At 46.0% G+C, this 18,830-nt stretch overlaps 1 protein-coding gene across 1 annotated transcript; it reads left to right on the top strand.

Moving 5' to 3' along the window:
- Positions 1 to 322: 322 nt before the first annotated feature.
- uqcrc2a (ubiquinol-cytochrome c reductase core protein 2a) lies at positions 323 to 18,063 on the top strand. The gene is made up of 14 exons (XM_079520594.1): positions 323 to 462; positions 2,413 to 2,529; positions 3,376 to 3,525; positions 3,672 to 3,736; positions 4,072 to 4,128; positions 11,740 to 11,864; positions 12,570 to 12,667; positions 12,944 to 13,001; positions 15,436 to 15,531; positions 15,705 to 15,904; positions 16,251 to 16,331; positions 16,436 to 16,512; positions 17,413 to 17,566; positions 17,720 to 18,063. Exons 1-14 carry the CDS (start codon positions 427 to 429, stop codon positions 17,801 to 17,803), a joined length of 1,398 nt encoding a protein of 465 aa, XP_079376720.1. The 5' UTR covers positions 323 to 426; the 3' UTR covers positions 17,804 to 18,063.
- Positions 18,064 to 18,830: the final 767 nt, after the last annotated feature.

Raw genomic sequence — 18,830 nt, 5'->3', positions numbered from 1 at the left:
GCACAATGCACATACATAGTGACTTGACTATTATAGTTTACATTCTGTCACTGTCACTTGTGATGGGTGAAATATACTTTTATTCAAAGTGTTTGAACTGAACTGATGCGATATCAAATGGGTTACTTTATCACAAAAACGAACCCACTGTTTTAAACCTGTGATGTGACAATAAAGATGATTCTGAATGACCAGATTACATTTATACTTAAGTATTAGTGCGTCGCATTATCATAACAAACAGTTCCATTGCATGTTTTAGCTGTAGTGAAACCATAACCATGTTCTGAATCTACAGTATGAATGATTGGGTGCATGATGGGCTTGATTGGTTGTACAGTAGAGCAGTGGATTGTGGGTAGCAGCGAGTGACATCAGTTCCTCCTCTGTCTTTTTAGCAGCGGCTGAAGGAGAGAGCTGGGAGTCATGAGAGGATTCAGAGCTCTAACCCACCATGTCTCTGTGAGTCTTGTGTGTTTCACCATTTTACTTCAGTTCCTACGACCTGTTCCATTTCAACTGTGTGAATGTTAGCAGCTGCTGTTTTGAAGACATCCCTGACTACATTCTGCTGGCCAGTGGCTAGCTTAGCTAAGCTAGTTAGCTTTCCAGTGGGGAATGATTTGTCTATGATAGACTAGAGTTCAACTTGCACTCCATGAACCTTTCTCTCGTACATAAAGTCTAGTCAACTGACCACCTGAGGTGACATTCGGGACGCATGTAATAAGACCGTTTGTGTTATTGTGTCATTTGAAACCGTGTGTTGAGTTTGTAGCTCAACTGGATCCTGAAGGTCATTTCAGAACCTGTTTACTAACACACTGATATTGTAAGCCTAGAGCCCTAGACTAATATAAGTTGCATGGCTTTATACAACCCTGTTTTACAAATGTATATAGACCACCATAACACTATAATATCCTTATTCTTTTCTCTATCAGACAGAACTAAATTCACTATTCAGTCAGAACTACTGTCATGCTATTTGAGCCTTTGGCATGTCAAAATATATTTATGACAAGTATGTCCTTTGGCTGTCATGGCAGATGTACAGCATGTCTGGTTATTCATCTTTATAGTTGGTGAAACGGTGCTATACATCATGTTAGTCTGGTTGGTAGTGTTCTGGTTCATTTCAGGTCTTGACTGGGTCATTGGCACATGATCATCAGCCAGCATGAAAACCCATTTTTAGTATAACTATTAACTGTACAACTGTTTGATATAATGCATTGTAGAGGTTATTATTCCAGTCAGCCTCAAACTAACTGTATAACTATAATGATAACTATAATTTAACTATGAAGACGTACGGTAGGTAAGTAAAGTAAGTGGAGCTTTAATTGCTGTAGTAGTCTTACAGTCACACCATAAATTGAGTGGTCAGAAAACAGCACTCGAGCACTGTTCATGCAGCCCTGGAGTGTGACAAGCTGAAGTTTGAAATGCATTGTTTTCAACAAGGGTGACGCAAATATCAGCAATTTTGTGTTTATATTTTACTGAAGCCTACACAGGCAGTTGTTTTTAAATTGTAAATGGTGCATACTTCAGTTCGCCATCAGTTCACACTGGCGGAGGAAAGCAAGTGCAGGTTGGTGCCTCGAGAGCAACTAGGGGTTTAGCTGCTTTAGCATCTTGCTCAAGGACACTTCGACACTAACTCTGGGGGAACCTGAGATCGAACTGGGAACCTTACAGTTTTGGAATCCAAAGGAAAGTACGCACATCTCTAGAAAACTTTCAAGTGCTGAACAAAAAGATACGTACAGGAGAAGTAGTCCGACTCCGCACACTGTTTCGTAGCTCCCACAGGATATTTATTTAATAATATGGATTACGGTTTTCCCATCCGGCTGTTCTACCGGCAACTCGAACCCTGATCCACTGAGTGTGTTCCAGGGGGTCCCCAGCTGAATGATTCATACTAGTTAGGAGTTAGGAATGGAGCGTTTGGGGATTCAACTGTGCGAGTGCGACCAAATGGACCCTTACAGTTACAAGTTGCAAGTCACAGATTTTACAGTGTAAATTGGTGTCCTAGAGATACAAATTGTATCAAATGGGGGTCAGTGGCCTAATACTTACTTTAAAAAAATGTAAGGTTGAGATTGAATCACATTCATGACCCTTGTGATAAGAGTTGCAGAAGAGTGTGGAGAGGCAGTGTTAAGTTTAGCTGTCATAAGTGTAGTGTACACTACACATGATTAAAGAGCTGGTGATGTTTGTTTATTTCACATATTTGTATTTTTGAACATTTTGTGTAAAACTAAAAAATGTCTTTGATCAGATTTGGTTATTGACTTGGAAGTTGGGACATCACAACTTTTGTCCACTTTTATCCACAGCTTAATAGCCCTCAGAGGAGAAATATACCAACTTTATTTGATGTTGTCATTTCCACAGAAACGATGCTATGCTGCTGCTGCCAGGAGGAGCAAAGCTCTAACTGAAGCATTTGAGGAACCAAAGCCCGGCCACAAGAAAGCCCCCGCTGCCCCCCTCCCTCCTCAGAATGTTCAGGTACAGTAGGTACTGCTCATGTTTACACAAACTGCTGGCCTGAATTACAGTACGCACATCTTCAAAAATGATTGAAAATGTACTCCCCCACCATTTCTAAATTATACCACATCTGCATCTAGCAGAACGTGTTTAACATTTTATGCTGTGTTGACACCTGAATTTCCTATTGGATTTATCGATCGATCAAATATTTTTTCTGGAGCAGTGCATGTACGACCGTTGTTTCCGCATGTCGGTCCGTTGGTGTGTCTAATCTGCGTGTGCAACCCCCCCAGCCAACCCCCTATACATCATCTCTCTTTTGATGTAAAACATTCCCCAGTATCAATACCCTGCTTCAACAAATTCACAAAAAGCAATCTGCATCCTAAATGCTTCACCGGGAAAAGGTATAATTGTTTTGGCAATATATTAGTGCATCTTGAATGAATGCCTCTTAACTGGGAACACATATGAAAAAGGGTGCACTCGATCACAAATGGCTGTCATACACTACATATCATTGGTGTCTCTAAATCTCCTAATATAAATATAAATCCATCTAAACGCTGATGAAGGCTGAATAGTTGAAACACATCTGTTACGTTTCCTGGTGAAGCTATATATTTTTTTTGACAGGACATTAATTATTTACAGTCTACAGTGTGCTGGCTTCATTCTCTTCACATTCATTTGTGAAGCTGTGCACCAAAATACTTTTGATATTGTATTGGGAGTTTTGCAGGTATTCAGGTTTCTCTGTCTCTAAATCCCATCCTGACCTATTCCATCGATTCTTTATCCAGAAATAAGTTGCCCAGTTGTTTGCCTCTCAGTTTGATGCGTTTCCTTTTATTTCCACAGGTGTCCAAGCTTCCAAATGGTCTAGTAATTGCATCGTTGGAGAACTACTCCCCCTTGTGCAGCGTTGGTGTGTATGTGAAAGCTGGCAGTCGATATGAGACTGTGGAGAACCAGGGGGTCTCTCATGTACTGCGGTTGGCAGCCAGCTTGGTAATGCACACTGTGTGATTCAGTCAGGGAGAGCAGTGACTCACTACTCCCCTCGCTATGTTTTGTGAATGAGCTCTGTTAACTAGACTGGTACTGTTGCTGGGGGAAGATGTGGGCTCTCTTGACGTTGTTGTTGTCATCTGCAGACTACGAAGGGTGCTTCAGCCTTGAGGATCTGTCGTGGCGTGGAGTCGTTGGGGGGCAGCTTGAGGTTAGTCGTTAGTGTGTTTATTAAAGGATCCCCATTAGAGGTACATAAATTAGCATCTAGCCTTCCTGGGTGCAATTAAAGACGTTAAATTAATTTAAAGATTTTATTTTTTAAGACTAAAAAATACAAATTTACATAAATAAAATAAAATGTACAGGCAAGTACACCAATGGCAATTATTTGGCATGATAGCTCTTGCAGTACTACTCCAAATGTCTCTCACTTACACATACACATGTCCCCACTTAACCTATAAGCTATAAATACACCAACAACTCATGACTTTCTCATAGCCCAGCCCACTAACCCCAATGGTATCCTGTGTTTCCATGTAGTGTGACGTCAACGAGGGAGACCATAGTGTACTCAGTGGAGTGCTTGAGAGACGATCTGTAAGTACTGTCATACACGATACACCAGGGGTACTCAAACGGCTTAACCTGAGGCCCACACATTAGGGAAATGGCAACAAGGCAGGGGCCAGTTGATAATGGTTGGCCAGAGATGGTCAAAGCAAGGCTAAATCATCTGTCCAATTGGGGTTAAAGTGATGGTTTTTGGCATCAACCTTTTGGTGCTTGCTGCTGCTCATCACTGCAAATGTGAGTGGTGCACTGGTGATGTGCGGTTCTGCTGAGTGATATTATGAATGTAATACTGGATATTATTAATGTTATTCAATGTCATTGAAGTAATTTAATGTAATGCAATTTGCTTTAATTAAAGATATGATCAGGTCTTCTTTATTATCTTATATAATAAGATCTGCACACTCAAATCTGTGCAAAATCAATTTATTGCTGCATGCTTGCGGTCTACTGACCTTCTTCAGGCCTGAAGAAGGTCTACAGCTTGTAGACCTTTTCTTTTGGTGAGTGTTCCCCCCAGAATAGGGATGCTGAATCAATCTTGTCGAGATGCAGACTTCTAATCTCAAGTTTTCTCGTAACACATACTGGGAAAGATTTACAGATTTACATACTTTAATATGACATCAATGCAAGGTTCCATAGAGTAACAATGAAATTCAGGGGTGCTTTGGATGAAAATGTTATGTACAGGGGTGACCTAAGACAAGAAAGTTTGAGAACCGCTGCAGTAGACATGTGTGTATATATACAGATATAGTATTAGTAATAGTATAGACCTGAGTTTATGCTTGATTAGAAGTACTTTCTCTCTGAAGATGAACACTTTTTGAACAGCAAGGGAAAGTGACAGTAACGTTAAAGGTTACTTTAGTAACCACGGTTGTATATATAAATTGAACGAAATACCTTTCGTTTATGGGTAGGTTTCCTTCAAAACCTAGCTGCAGAACATTATTTTATGTACTCCCAGGACAGAAAATTCTAGAATTTTCGCTGTCCTGGGCTCTAAGGGTGACGTAGGAAGCCACGCCTATCCCGTATAGATACCTGCGTGGCTACGTCAGCCCTCATTCGGAACTTTTCTTCTGCTTTAGAGAACAGAAGGGCGTTCCACGAAAGGTATTTCGTTCAATTTATATATACAACCGTGGTTACTAAAGTAACCTTTAACGTTGTATTATATAGAAATTTCACGAAATACCTTTCGTTTATGGGACTTTATGAACTCCCGTGACCTGAACTTCCAGTGGGTCCCAGGTAAACCTTTTGGGAGGGGCTCGGACCCTTTTGGGTCCAGAACCTAGTCCTTGTGGAGAGCAGGAGGCAGCGCTATGCTGCCCTGATGCTTTACTGAGCAGCGGCCCCCAAGACCGCGTGCGCTAGCGAAGGCGCTGCCACATCTAGGTTATAGTATGTGGCGAAAGTCGAGGGTGTAGACCAGCTTGCTGCTGTGCAGACTTCCTGAATGGAGACACCCTTGTAGAGTGCCCAGGAAGCTGCCACACCTCTTGTGGAGTGGGCCCTCAGGGCTTGAGGGGAATCCACGCCTTGGCTAGTGTAGGCCAGACGGATGGCTTCCACTATCCAGTTAGAGATAGTGACCTTCGTGACGGGCTTTCCTTTGGTCCTGGCACCCCAGGACACAAAGAGTTGGCTTCCTTGTCTGAAGGGAGCCAGTCTATCCGCGTATATGCGTAAAGCTCTGACTGGGCAGAGGCAATTAAGCCTGCTGTCTTCGTCAGAGGAGAACGGCGGGGGATGGAAAGCCTGTAGGTTCACTGGCACACACACTGAGAGAGCATTTTTGGGAATGAAGGCGGGGTTTGCCTTTAGGGTGACCTTGGTCGACCCCTCATCGAACCTCATGCAGTCTGGAGAGATCGAGAGCGCATGTAGGTCGCTGACCCTTTTTGCTGTCGTGAGTGCGATCAGGAGAGCCACCTTCAGGGTTAGGAGCTTGAGGCTCACGGTTTGTAGTGGTTCAAAGGGTGCTGTAGCCAGAGCCTTTAGAACCAGGGACAAATCCCACGAGGGAACGAGGGATCTGCATGTCCTATGTTCCCTGCGTACACCCTTCATGAATTGTTTTACCAGCGGGTGCTTCCACACCGTCTGGTTATCAAAGCCTGGGTGGCAGGCAGAGATTGCCGCCAAATGGACCTTGACTGAGGAGAGGCCTAGACCGCTGTCTAGAAGCTCCTGCAGGAATGACAGGACGTCGATCACTGAGGCCTGGTAGGGGACTGTTTGGTCTGGTCTTCGTGAGCACCAATGCTCGAAGACGCGCCAGGCTGTGTCGTAACGGTCCCTTGTTGACTGGGCTCTGCCTTTCTGAATCGTTTCGATTACGTTCGGAGGTAGACCCACGGCAGTCAACATCACCCTTTGACGGGCCAGACCCATAGGTCTAGGTCCTGGGGGTGAGGGTGGAAGATCTCCCCCCTCGCTTGAGAGAGGAGATCCGCTCGAAGGGGAATTCTCCACGGCTGGTCGTAGAGGAGAGGGGTTATTTCCGACCTCCAGACCCCCCACGACGGGGCTATTAGGAGCACCTTCAGACCCTGAGTCCTCACTCTGTCCAGAGTGGGGCTGATGAGGGATAGCGGGGGAAAGGCGTAGAGAAGGGTTTTGGGCCATTGGTGTGACAGAGCGTCTAGCCCCAACGTTGATGGTCCCCTGATTGCGAAGAAGAGGGGACACTTCGTGTTCTCCTCTGTGGCAAAGAGATCCACCTTGGATTTCCCAAACCTGCTCCAGACCTGGGCCACTGCATGAGGGTGTAGTGACCAGTCTGAGTAGCGGAGAGGTCCTCTGGACAGCAGGTCTGCCCCTGTGTTCAGAAGACCTGGGACGTGACACGCTACTATTGAGAGGACGCGTGTGTTGCACCACAGGATCAGTTTCTGAGCCAGTTGATGAAGACGAGGGGACCTGAGTCCACCTTGTCTGTTGATGTAGCACATGGCCGTGGTGTTGTCTGTCCTGACTAGGACATGGCAACCCAGGATGCGCTGCTCGAAGTGTTTCAGGGCGAGGAAGACTGCCATGAGCTCTAAGTAATTTATGTGAAGGGCACGTAGTGGCCCCAACCATAAACCTCTGGCTGTGAGTCCTTCCATCGTGGCTCCCCAGCCTGTCATGCTGGCGTCTGTAGTGATGACTTTCCTGATCAGAGGCTTTCCCATGGGGACGCCCTCTGAGAGGGTTTTCCTGTCTGACCACCATTGAAGGGCTAGTATGCATTGTGATGTTACTGTTACCTTCTGGTGCCGACGGTGCATTGGTACATGTAGAGAGCCTATCCATCGTTGGAAAGGTCTCATATGTAGCCTTGCTAGGCGGATTAAATAGACCGCAGAGGCCATTAACCCCGCCATCCGGAGGCATGCATGAAAAGGAATCGAGCGTCCCCTTTTGAATGACGCCACGCACTGCAGTGTTGCGTCTATTCTCTCTTGGCTCAGGCGGGCCGTGTAAGAGATTGAGTTCAGTGTTATGCCTATAAAGTCTATTGACTGTGTTGGCATAAGCATGCTCTTCTCGTGGTTTATTATAAACCCAAGCGAGTCGAGGTGGCTGAGCACACGATGTGTGTGCGACAGTGCTTCTCGTGGAGAGTCTGCAAGTAGGATCCAGTCGTCTACGTATGTAGCGAGACGGATCCCTTGCTGTCGGAGCGGAGCGATAGCTGCCGCGGTGCACTTTATGAAGACTCTGGGACTCAGTGACATTCCGAAGGGAAGGACTGTGTACTCGTACACTTTTCCTCTGAATCCGAAGCGCAGAAATTTTCTGTGCGGCGGGTAAATCGGAATGTGGAAATATGCGTCTTGCAGGTCTATTGATGTAAACCAGTCCCCTTCGCGAATTAGGCGTAGGAGGACTGGTGGAGTAAGCATTTTGAATCGCAGCTTTTTTAAGTGACGATTCAATGCCCTCAGGTCTAGAATGGGACGGAGTCCGCCCCCCTTTTTCTTTACCAAGAAATAGCGGGAGTAAAAACCGTTCATTGATTGGTCGAGGGCCACCTCTGTGATGGCGCCTTTCTGCATTAATGAATTGATTTCCTCTTGCAGAATGGCGGCCTTTTGCCCGCTCGCTTCTGAGAAAATAATTTTCCTGGAAGTGGGCGGTCTCGAGGCGAACTGTAGCCTGTATCCTGTCTGAATTGTACGGATTATCCACGGGGAAGCCCCGGATATCCGCCATTGTGACAGATGACGTGACAAAGGGTTCCCTGTGCTTGTCAGCGTGGTGCATGGCCTGCCTAGGGGAAGACTTACTTTGTGTGAAATGTCTCCCTCTAGTGAATTTTTTCGGTATTGAGTTTGGAAAAAATTGGCGTGGAGTTTTTTGCCTGTGACAGCTAAAGCTGTCACAGTGTGGGTTATCTTTCCCACTGGGCCTATGCCCTTCAGAGTTGGTTTTATTGTTTTTTGTGTTTTTTGTTTTTTTGTTTTCTTTATTGAACAACGTGGAAAAACATACACATGTGAATTGCACATAACAATTTTCGGGGTCTGTACAACGGTGCTCACAGCACTGTGTACAGGCCCCCTTAAGCGCTTCAGCGCAGGCTCTGAGGTGAGATCTGTGATCCCCACCTCTGGCCTTGAACTCTGAGTGTGGTGGGGAAGATGACCCGGCCCGGGCAGGTCATTTGCGCTTCCCCTGGCCTCGGCCTCTGGGAGCGCTCCTGGCCTTGTAGGGCGGCGGAGAGGTGCGGCGGTCTGCTCTGCCTCGGCCTGCAGGCTGTCGCTGTCTATCTCCGCTCCGGTCCTGGGACCTGGGTTTGTCATCGGTCTTGGCCTTCCAGGGTGCCTTCTTAGCCTTGGGGCGGCCTACCGGGGCGGCCTGGTTGGCCAGCGGTTCGAGCGCCTTCATCGTCTTGGTGGAGGACTCGAGCTGTTGGATGGTCTCTGACATCTTGGCCAGAGCGTCCTTAAACATACTGTCTGGGTGGATATTTCCAGCCACAAACTCTTTCTTTGTCTCCAGGGAGATGGCGCTGGTCTGATCGACCCAACGCCATCTCTCCTGGAGGATGGAACATGCCATTGCCTTGGCGTTGTGGAGAGTGGAGTCCCTCTGGAGGGTGGCCATCTCGTGATTCAGGCGGCGTAACTCGGCCAGGTCTTCTGGCAGTTCCGCTAGCTGGACTTTAATGGACTTCTGTCCCATCTCAATGAGGAGGCTCTTCATGGAACCCTGGAGAAGTGCTCCTGCATTGAGGGCCTTCGCCACGAAGGACATGTGTGCATACTGCCACTTGTTCAGTTTTGAGGCTTCCCTCACGCTGCTGGACAGGAGCTGCGGTTCCTTTACGTGGTGATCCACTCTAGGAGCTGCAGGGTTGGCCAGGTAGGCCGCTATAGCTTTGTCCATAGCTGGCATGAAGTCTATGGCGAGGGTTTGTTTATCTGGTATGTCGTTGGGCCCCTTGGCGCTGGCCTTGGGAAAATCCACCTTCAGGAGGGGTTCGTCCCAGGCGTGCATCATGGCCTCCTCGAAGCCCTGTGCCATAGGGAGCTTCTGTCTTCTAGGTGCAGGGGGGGGGGCGGACTCATCAGTCCTGCCTTCCCATGGTAGTACCTTGACAGTTGACTTAGGCCATGTGTGGTTACAACGTGCACTAGCCTTCCTGTATATCTCGTAAATATTGGAGTCATCCATGGGGGGTACAGGAGGCGGGGGGACAGGAGCCCTGGCTTGCTGGTGCTCCTGTATGTCCATGGCATCCAGGTCGTCGAAGGGGCGACGAGTGGTGCTGACGTAGTCCCCGGGGGAGAGGTCATCATGGCCATCTCGCTCGTCCGCGTAGGCCTCGTCCAGGACGTGGTAGTCCTGGAGTTGCTCCTGGAAGGAAGGGAGCTCGTCATCACGAAGCTCCCCTTCCTCCCTGGTAGTCCAATGCTCCCCACCGGGAGACATTGCGCGGTCTGGGGAAGGGTCCAGGCGGTCCACCATATAGCTGGGTGCAACGGCAGGCTGTCTGCGTCTAGCTGTATGTCTGGGCGGGCACTCAATGGTGGCCTGCACGACGTGTTGTCGAGCACGTGGAGCTGGGGAAGAGCGGCGCGGTGCGAAGGTATCCCTTGGCCTCGCGCCATGAGCCTCGTAATCAGTGGCCTCGTGAGCCCTGGTTGCAGAGGCTGAAGTAGCGTACCTGTCTCGGCTAGCGCCGGCAGGTGCTGCTCTTGAAGAAGAGGCTCCGGTTGGGGCTCTGTTGCCCGAGTAGTCGAGCCTCTGTCTCGGGGTAGCTCGTTGTCCCTCTCCGGTGACGCGGGGCCAAAGCCCCTTTGGCGGGACTTGTATGCGAGCTCGTCGCGGGGGAGGAGTGGGGCTCCTCTCTCGGAGTCCGTGGGCGGCAAAGTTGTCATAATACCTTTGGACACGTCCGAGCCTGTTGTTTAGGACGTCGTCGTCCATTTTCTCACAATGGAGGCAAACGGGACCGATTTCCTCCATGGACTCACGGGTGTGGGTGAGGCCGAGACAATACATGCACTCGTCATGCCCGTCTTTGCCCGACATCGTGTTCCCGCATCCCCAGGTGGAGCACGTCTTTTGTTTGGGGCCTTCTTGACAGTCGGCGGGCACCGGCTGTCCTCGATGGCGTCTTTCCCCGGGCTGGGTCTCCCTCGTCAGCGACATGGTTGCTTGTAGAGAGAGGAGTCCGAGTGCTTAACAGCCACAGGTTTATCTTCCTCGTGGCGTGTAATAGTAGACCACAGGCGTATCTGCCTAGTAGCGCTAAGCTAACTATCGATAGCTTTAAGCTAACAAACGCTAGCTTTAGCGAGAGAGAAAAAGAGGCGCGAGCTGTTTTTTCGACAAGCTAGCGTAGCAACAAGTTGCCTAGAACTCACTTGTGTCGAAGTTCGGCTTTTTTTCTCGAGAAGTATCCTTCTGTTTGCTTCGAGAGTGTGCCAGAGATCTCACGGTCCTAAAGAATTAATCTCTCGGCCGAGTTTGCGAGATATATTACCCTGCACACACTGGAATGTTAAAGTTCGTTCTCGCAGCTTAGCAGAAGAAAAGTTGAATGAGGGCTGACGTAGCCACGCAGGTATCTATACGGGATAGGCGTGGCTTCCTACGTCACCCTTAGAGCCCAGGACAGCGAAAATTCTAGATTTTTCTGTCCTGGGAGTACATAAAATAATGTTCTGCAGCTAGGTTTTGAAGGAAACCTACCCATAAACGAAAGGTATTTCGTGAAATTTCTATATAATACAACTCACATTGCTTAAAGTAAATGAGGTTGTATTTCACTGGTGTTGCAGTGAGTTGCTTTGGACCATTGCCAAAATGCCTCATAGATTACTGATAAGAATCAAGGGTAGAAGTCACTGCTTCCATCTGCAGAAATCCCTCGCTCATTTAACCACTTAAGAACTATGCGATCAACATTTTTTTTTAAATAGCATAGATCTACAAACACACATGTCGCATGTTTGAACTGTTCTGAGCTGCTAATTTATGTTTATATTTGCAAATAAAGGTTGTAAATTGGATTGTATATATTCTGAAATGAATCTACAAGCTAACAATGTACTGTGATTGCTGTTTGTTATGTTTGATGAAAATAACAATATGTTTTCTGTCTGTGTGTCTCTTTCCACCCTCCAGACATACAGTGGCAGAGTTCTTGGCCGATGTGACCACAGCTCAGGAGTTCCGACCATGGGAGGTGAAAGACCTGACCCCCAGGGTGAAGCTAGACATGGTCCTGGCTCAGCAGTATCCACAGATAGGTCAGCTAGCCTCCTAGTACATCTGTACGATGATTTTCCTCATTGAAATGTATTCTTCGAAAGCATAATTTCATGCATTGCATCATGTTGTTTATGGAATTTGTTGATTAGAGCAGGGGTTCTCAACCCGTGGGTCGCGACCCCTCGGGGGGTCGCCAAATTATTTTAGGGGGTCCCCAAATTATTTTCAAAAAAAAAAAAAAAAAGCTTGTAGATCTGCTATTTTTCAATAGCTAAATTATAACAATGCTTAAAACACCAAAAGGGGTTCCCGCCCAAAATGGTTTAAGGTTATTGTAGCAGTCAATTTATATTGGGGGCCGGGAGGGGGCGGGGCGGGGGTCCCAGAGACATTGCCAAAGCATTTCCGGGGGTCCCCGGCCAAAAACGTTGAGAACCCCTGGATTAGAGTGTCATTGTTATTGTTATGCTATTTAGTATTTCCGGCAAGTTACAATGACGTACACATACTTCTGAGACGCATCTTTAGAAATGAGATTTGAAGTGCAACCCATGCTACTGTAGTAATGTGGTTCAAATCTGATTTTCAAAATCGGTCTCGTCATGTTTTTTGATTTTCAGAGTTCAGACTCCAATTCGTTTCCAATCTGGATAAGCTAAAAAATATATATATTTGTGCTTCCTGTCTGAACATAGCCTTCTGACTTCTGGCTGGGATGTGGTTTGCTTATCTATCTCTTGCAGGAGTTATTGAGAAGTTGCATGAAGCAGCGTACAAGAATGCCCTATCCAACTCCCTGTACTGCCCTGAATTCAGCGTCGGCCAAGTTACCCCTGAACAGGTGTGTGCTCTGTACCTTCAAGTAGGAAAATAGTTCAGTACCCTGGTCCTGGAAGTCAGCTTTATTTCACAGACATTCTCTGCCTTCTGAGAAGTGAGGCAATAAGCAACTGACTTGCATTCTCATCGTGTTAAATTTGTCTCAAAACAAGTGATTTCAGACCAATTTAAGGCCTTTTCAGGACCTTTATTTAGTTTTGTTGCAGTGTACCTTGTGTTTGTGACCAAATATAGGTTTTACACACCGTGCCTCCTCTTTATTGTCCCCTCCCTGTAGCTGCTGTCCTTTGTTGAGAACAATTTCACCACTGGCAGAATGGCTCTTGTAGGACTAGGTGAGTGGCTATTGCCTAAAGTGTAGTCTCACGTAGCTAGACGGTTGGAGCTCTCCGCCTATCAAAATCTAATGTATGGGATAAAACTCAGTGAAACAATTCAGAGATTTAAAAAAATATATATAATTACCAATGCAAAGACTATGTTGGACTGTGGTGTCATTTGTTTTCAAAGCAATGGCTGTAGGAGGTGGCAGTCGTGGTTGCCGCTGTTCTAGCCCTACAGTATATCGAATTTAGATGTCCACAGACGTTTCGGTAGGCAGATATCTGAGATTCTGTCTAGCTACTCGAGACTACCTAAAGACATACCAACCCATGCTCTGCTGTTGTCTTTCTTTCTTTTTTCAACTTATTGTTTTGATTGTCATTGCCGGGGTAGACAATACATTTTATACACATGCACAGCATAGCATCATTAGGTTCTCAATACAAAATTCACATTGTCTCCCCAAGGAGACAGCAGCAACATTAAAAGTAACACATTTGAAAAATAATAATACTAACAATACTAACAATAACTAGAAAAAGTGCCCTTCTGGGCACAGGTCTCCACCGTGTGTGTGTGTGTGTGTGTGTGTGTGTGTGTGTGTGTGTGTGTGTGTGTGTGTGTGTGTGTGTGTGTGTGTGTGTGTGTGTGTGTGTGTGTGTGTGTGTGTGTGTGTGTGTGTGTGTGTGTGTGTGTGTGTGTGTGTGTGTGTGTGTGTGTGTGTGTGTGTGTGTGTGTGTGTGTGTGTGTGTGTGTGTGTGTGTGTGTGTGTGTGTGTGTGTGTGTGTGTGTGTGTGTGTGTGTGTGTGTGTGTGTGTGTGGGCTTGTTGTAGCGCCACCATGAGGCTGATTTGAAAACTGGCATTTCTTCCTCAGCCTAGTGGGAATATGCATGCACAGTTTCACCGCAATCCGACGCTGCGTTGAGTAGTTGTGGCGATTTGTACAAAACGGGTACAAAGCGTGCTACTCCTGAAAAGTTTAGAAGCCAATCGTAGGCAATGAAGGTGGATTATGAGAAATAAAACAAACCCGTCTTGATCACATGACTATGGAGAGCATGTGTACCGATTTGTGTGAAATTTGGATAACATCTGAAGGAGTAATATTAGAAAATGGCCTCCTGGTGGCGCTATAAAGAGCAGATGTGAAAAATTCCAGGCAAAGGTTTTTCCTTGGCCTCTAGGGAGTTGGCATACAAAGTTATCCACAAATCCGTGCAGTTGGAGGTAAAAACACTTTTCGGCCAGTTATAGCGCCACCATGAGGCTGAGTTGAAAATGTTCACATGGCATTTCTTCCTCGGCCTAGTGGGAATGTGCGTGCGCAATTTCACGGAAATCACACGATGTGTTCATGATTTGCAGCATTTTGTTTGAAACTGAGCACTCCTGCGAACTTTGGAAGACAATCTTAGCCAATCAGGATGGAGTCTGAGAAATCTGAAAGACCCGTTTCGTTGAATGGCTCTAGAGAGACTGTGTACCAATTTGCGTGATGTTTGGACAAAATCTGTAGGTGTACTGTCCAAAAACCTTTTTTGCACAAAGCGGCCTCCTGGTGGTGCTATAACAGGCCGTTCTGGAAATTTTGGGGCAGAGGTTCATCGTTAGCATCCAGGGAGTGTGTGTGCGAAATTTGGCATCGACCGGGTTAACGATGCCGGAGATTAGCTGTTCACAGACGGACGGACGGACAGACGGACGGACGGAGTGCAAAACATACTCTCTCCCCATGCCTTCGGCCTGGTGGAGACAATAAAGTGAAGAAATGTAAACATGAAAGACAACATCTGATCGAGTAGTTCAGTCAACAGACATGAAAGAAAAGAAAGAAAAGAGAATGATAAATAGTATATGCGAGTTACAGAACGTACCATACATATGTTTTATAAATACTGTCACAGTGCGCATCTACCCACATATTGTACAATCATATCACATTAAACATTCATAATCTCTTTGTAGAAATACATCTTGGTAATGTTAAATCTCGATGTGTGCGAAGGGCGTCCACTTCTTAATAAATTGCTCATTTTGTAGCCTCACCAAATAAGTCATTTCTTCCATGTTGCTGTTGTCTTTCTGAAGAATATCCCTCTTGTGATGCTGTCTTGGTAATGACTGGCTGACTCAATTAAGAATTGTATCTAATTTGTGTTTGTTTACTGTAAATAAACACATGTGTGCATACCCGTGCCTGCCTGTTTACTGGGCTTGTTGGGCTTATGCTAGATGCCAGTATGTGGACAAAAGATCACGAGTTGTACTAATGGTATCATGTAGGAGTTGGTTTACTTGATCTCAGTCCCTCTGTGTATACAGTATGTGAAAGGCACACATTTTTATCTGTTCTGTGGGACCATATATCACACATAATGATTATATTCCACATATATGCTGTTTATAGGCTAAAATGTTATTATTCTCTTATCTCTCTGTCCAGGTGTGAAGCACTCAGTTCTGAGGCAGTTAGGCGAGGGGTTCCTGAGTGGTCGCAGTGGCCCTGGAGCACCTGGGGCCAAAGCTGTCTACCGTGGAGGTAAAATCCCCATTTTGCAGTGACAGTGATGTATGTACATGTATGTAGCATGCTTTTTAATATAATGATTATACAGTAAAGTACATTTGAGCTCACTGCACATGTTTGTTTGGAACACGCTGGTTTTGGAACACGCTGGTTTAGGTGGTTGTTACGGTACATTTTGTGTGTAGGTGAGCTGCGGATGCAGAACAACGATAGCCTGGTACACGCGCTGATCGCCTGTGAAGGTGCCGTGGCCGGTTCAGCAGAGGCTAATGCCTTCAGTGTGCTGCAGAGGATCCTGGGAGCCGGCCCACATGTAAAGAGGGGTTCCAACAGCATCAGCAAATTGAGCCAAGGCATCGCCAAAGCCACCACACAGCCCTTTGATGTGAGGTTTCACTGTCGTGTTTGTCTCTTGAATACTAGTATTTTTGTGGATCACTTTTTTGAACTCTGGACCACCAGACCACCAGATTTCTATTTTCATTTGTTGCAATGAGATGCAGACTGTCACCACACTAGTTAACATCACCACTAAAGCTGTCAACTTGTATAGTGCAGCGGCTGCAGCCACGCCCTTCAAAACCACATTTTAATTTGCACAGCTTCATTCGCAAACGGCACTCATCATTACTTACTATCGATGGCTAATGATCAGATAGGGAGGCCATGCCATTATTAGGCTGTGTGTTGTTTCAAACAAAATATACATGTTTTTTGTATTACGGTTTCAGGCCTCAGCCTTCCATAGCACATATTCTGACTCTGGGCTCTTTGGAGTGTACACCATTGCACAAGCTGACTCTGCAGGAGAGGTGAGTGCCAGCTTTTAAATTGCACTCCAAGATGAATGAAGATGCAGCAAAATGCCCATTAGTGTATTTCACTTAACTCACACTGGCCATCCATCTCTGTATAGGTGATCAAGGCAGCCATTGCCCAGGTGATGAGTTTGGCTGAGGGAAACGTCACCGAGGCTGACATCACCAGAGCAAAGTGAGTGCCACAGGTCAATCACAAATGGGGTTTCCAGCAGACATCTGAGTTGTTTCTATTATTGTATGTGTATTACTTGTTGCTTGAACCTGAACTTGAACTTTTTAATATAGCTTTTTTTTCTGGAACGTGTTTTTCTCAGTTCATTATCAGCACACCTCATTGAATGTCACTCATTTGATGTAGGGACCAGTCCCATGGTAGTTATGATGCTCTTTGATGGTAAATGGACTTGGTGCATTTATAAAGCGCTTTTATCCTAAGTGCTTTACATGGATTGTGTTCACCCATTCACCCACACATTCATACACTAATGGCGGAGGAAATTAGCCTTGTGTAGCCAGCCTTCATATGCCTTTGCAATGCATATTGCCCAGGCAGATTAAGTCTGGCCCCTCTCTTTGTGTGAGGACTTCATTCGTCTGGAACCAGGCTATAACCAACAGGGTTATAGCCTGTACCCTATGCAGTACCCAGTATGCAAATATGGGGCGGGACATTGCGGAAAAAAATCTAATGCTGAGAGGGATGAGACTAATATCCACACAGTGATATTAGTATTGCTACGCAAGGCTAGTAGGAAACCATGTAAGGCACCAACCTGCACATAGGGAGCAATTAGGAGTTCAGTGTCTTGCTCAAGGACACTCATTCTGGGATCAGTGTCTTGCTCAAGGACACTAATTCTGGCGGAGTCCGGGATCGAACTGGGAACCTCATGGTTTCCATCCAGCCACTCTACCCCTCAGCCACTGCGGCTCACTTTGATCTTCCCATGGCCACATTGTGATCACATTGTTCATGTATCTATGGGAGTGTCGTATCTCTACTCTCAATGGCTCTCGTAGGGACTATTATATGTATTTTTTTTGTCTAACTTCTGTTGACCTCGATGTGTAGGAACCAGGTGAAATCGGAGTACTTGATGTCCATCGAGACCTCTGAGGGCCTAATTGAGGAGCTTGGAGCCCAAGCCTTGGCCACTGGATCCTATCAGTCACCTGATGCCGTTCTCCAAAGTATAGATGCTGTCACCCACGCTGATGTGGTCAATGTGAGTATTTTACCCTCACTGATGCCCTGATCACATCCCTGTTTAGAGATACACTTAATTAAAAAAAAGTCAAAACTTTCATATTTGACCACACTAATATTGTCAATATAGAAAAGTGGTTATTAAGTGACCTATTTTTTCCCCTTGTTCCAGGCTGCAAAGAAATTTCTGGACAGCAAGAAAACAATGGCAGCTAGTGGACATCTTATCAGCACACCATTTGTGGACGAAGTATGAAAATAGAATCCAGAAACAGCAAGTTAGTTAATGTTTTAACTAGGGCAGGTTATGCCCCGCTGCTTACAAAGGTAAAAGGGGTGACCTCAGACTCATGGCGTCCTCCTGCAAATGTTAATCCCTTTGTTGTCACCAATCATTTATAAGGTATGCCCTGCAATAATGAAAACGGACATGGAGCTGGAGAATTTTGTTGTTGTTGTTCATTTCACTGTATATCTAATGTAAATTCATTAAATGGTCTATCTATGGTAAATGATGTCTGGTCTTCTCAATTTGTATTTAGGATTAGGAATGTATTTACATTGAATGAACCAGAAGAGGGAGACAGAGTGCAGACTAGAGATGAGACAAATGTATGGGAAGGGTTTTAATCTGGGAAAGGGTTTACGATGATGCCTCTAGTCTATATGTGACCCGCTGGTTCCTCCTGTACCCGAGTGTGTTCTGTGTACTGTACCAACATTCATTTTCAGGCACATAGTGTAGCAATGTTGAACCAAGAACAGATGCTAGTGTTGCCTAACTGGAATGGCTGGATGGTTGACATAATTTAGGCCTATAGAGGGTATGCTCATGCATAAAGTGAATGGCAGATCGAGTGGCAAAGTGAGTGGCAAAGTGAATTTAATGTTGTTTAAAGTCATTAATGCAATCAAATAGGACTTTTCTGTTTGGATGTATGGGCTGTCAAGGTCAGAAAGTTTTTTTTGCCACTCACTCAGTAGGCGTTCCCGCATAACTTCCGGGTATGATGATGATGTCACACGCATACCCTCTATTTGTGTTCTGTGGAGGGGAACAAGCAAGTGACAACACTTGTGAATGCATCAGTATAATATTTAAAATATGCATCCCTTTAGGTTATCTAAGGCTTGGATAACTTGGATTCCAAGTCCTATTTTGGGACCGTGCCTATGTTCTCCAGGTTCTATGTTCCTCACCCTGCAAAAAAGGTTATTTGCTTACAATAACCAGTAAGACGCCTGAGGGCGAGAAGCAACCTCACATCCGCCTGGGTGACGGT

This window comes from Electrona antarctica (genome assembly GCF_951216825.1).
Source record: "Electrona antarctica genome assembly, chromosome: 14".
NCBI lineage: Eukaryota > Metazoa > Chordata > Actinopteri > Myctophiformes > Myctophidae > Electrona > Electrona antarctica.
Note: the sequence above shows the minus strand (reverse complement) of the source record. Positions and strands in the feature narration are given on the sequence as shown.

What these genes read in the sequence shown, in the direction of transcription:
- uqcrc2a (XM_079520594.1), top strand. Translation starts at nt 427, where the DNA reads ATGAGAGGATTCAGAGCTCTAACCCACCATGTCTCT. An exon ending in GAGTGCTTGAGAGACGATCT is followed by an intron (nt 4,129 to 11,739) that starts GTAAGTACTGTC and finishes TCCACCCTCCAG; the next exon opens with ACATACAGTGGCAGAGTTCT. An exon ending in TCAGCAGTATCCACAGATAG is followed by an intron (nt 11,865 to 12,569) that starts GTCAGCTAGCCT and finishes TATCTCTTGCAG; the next exon opens with GAGTTATTGAGAAGTTGCAT.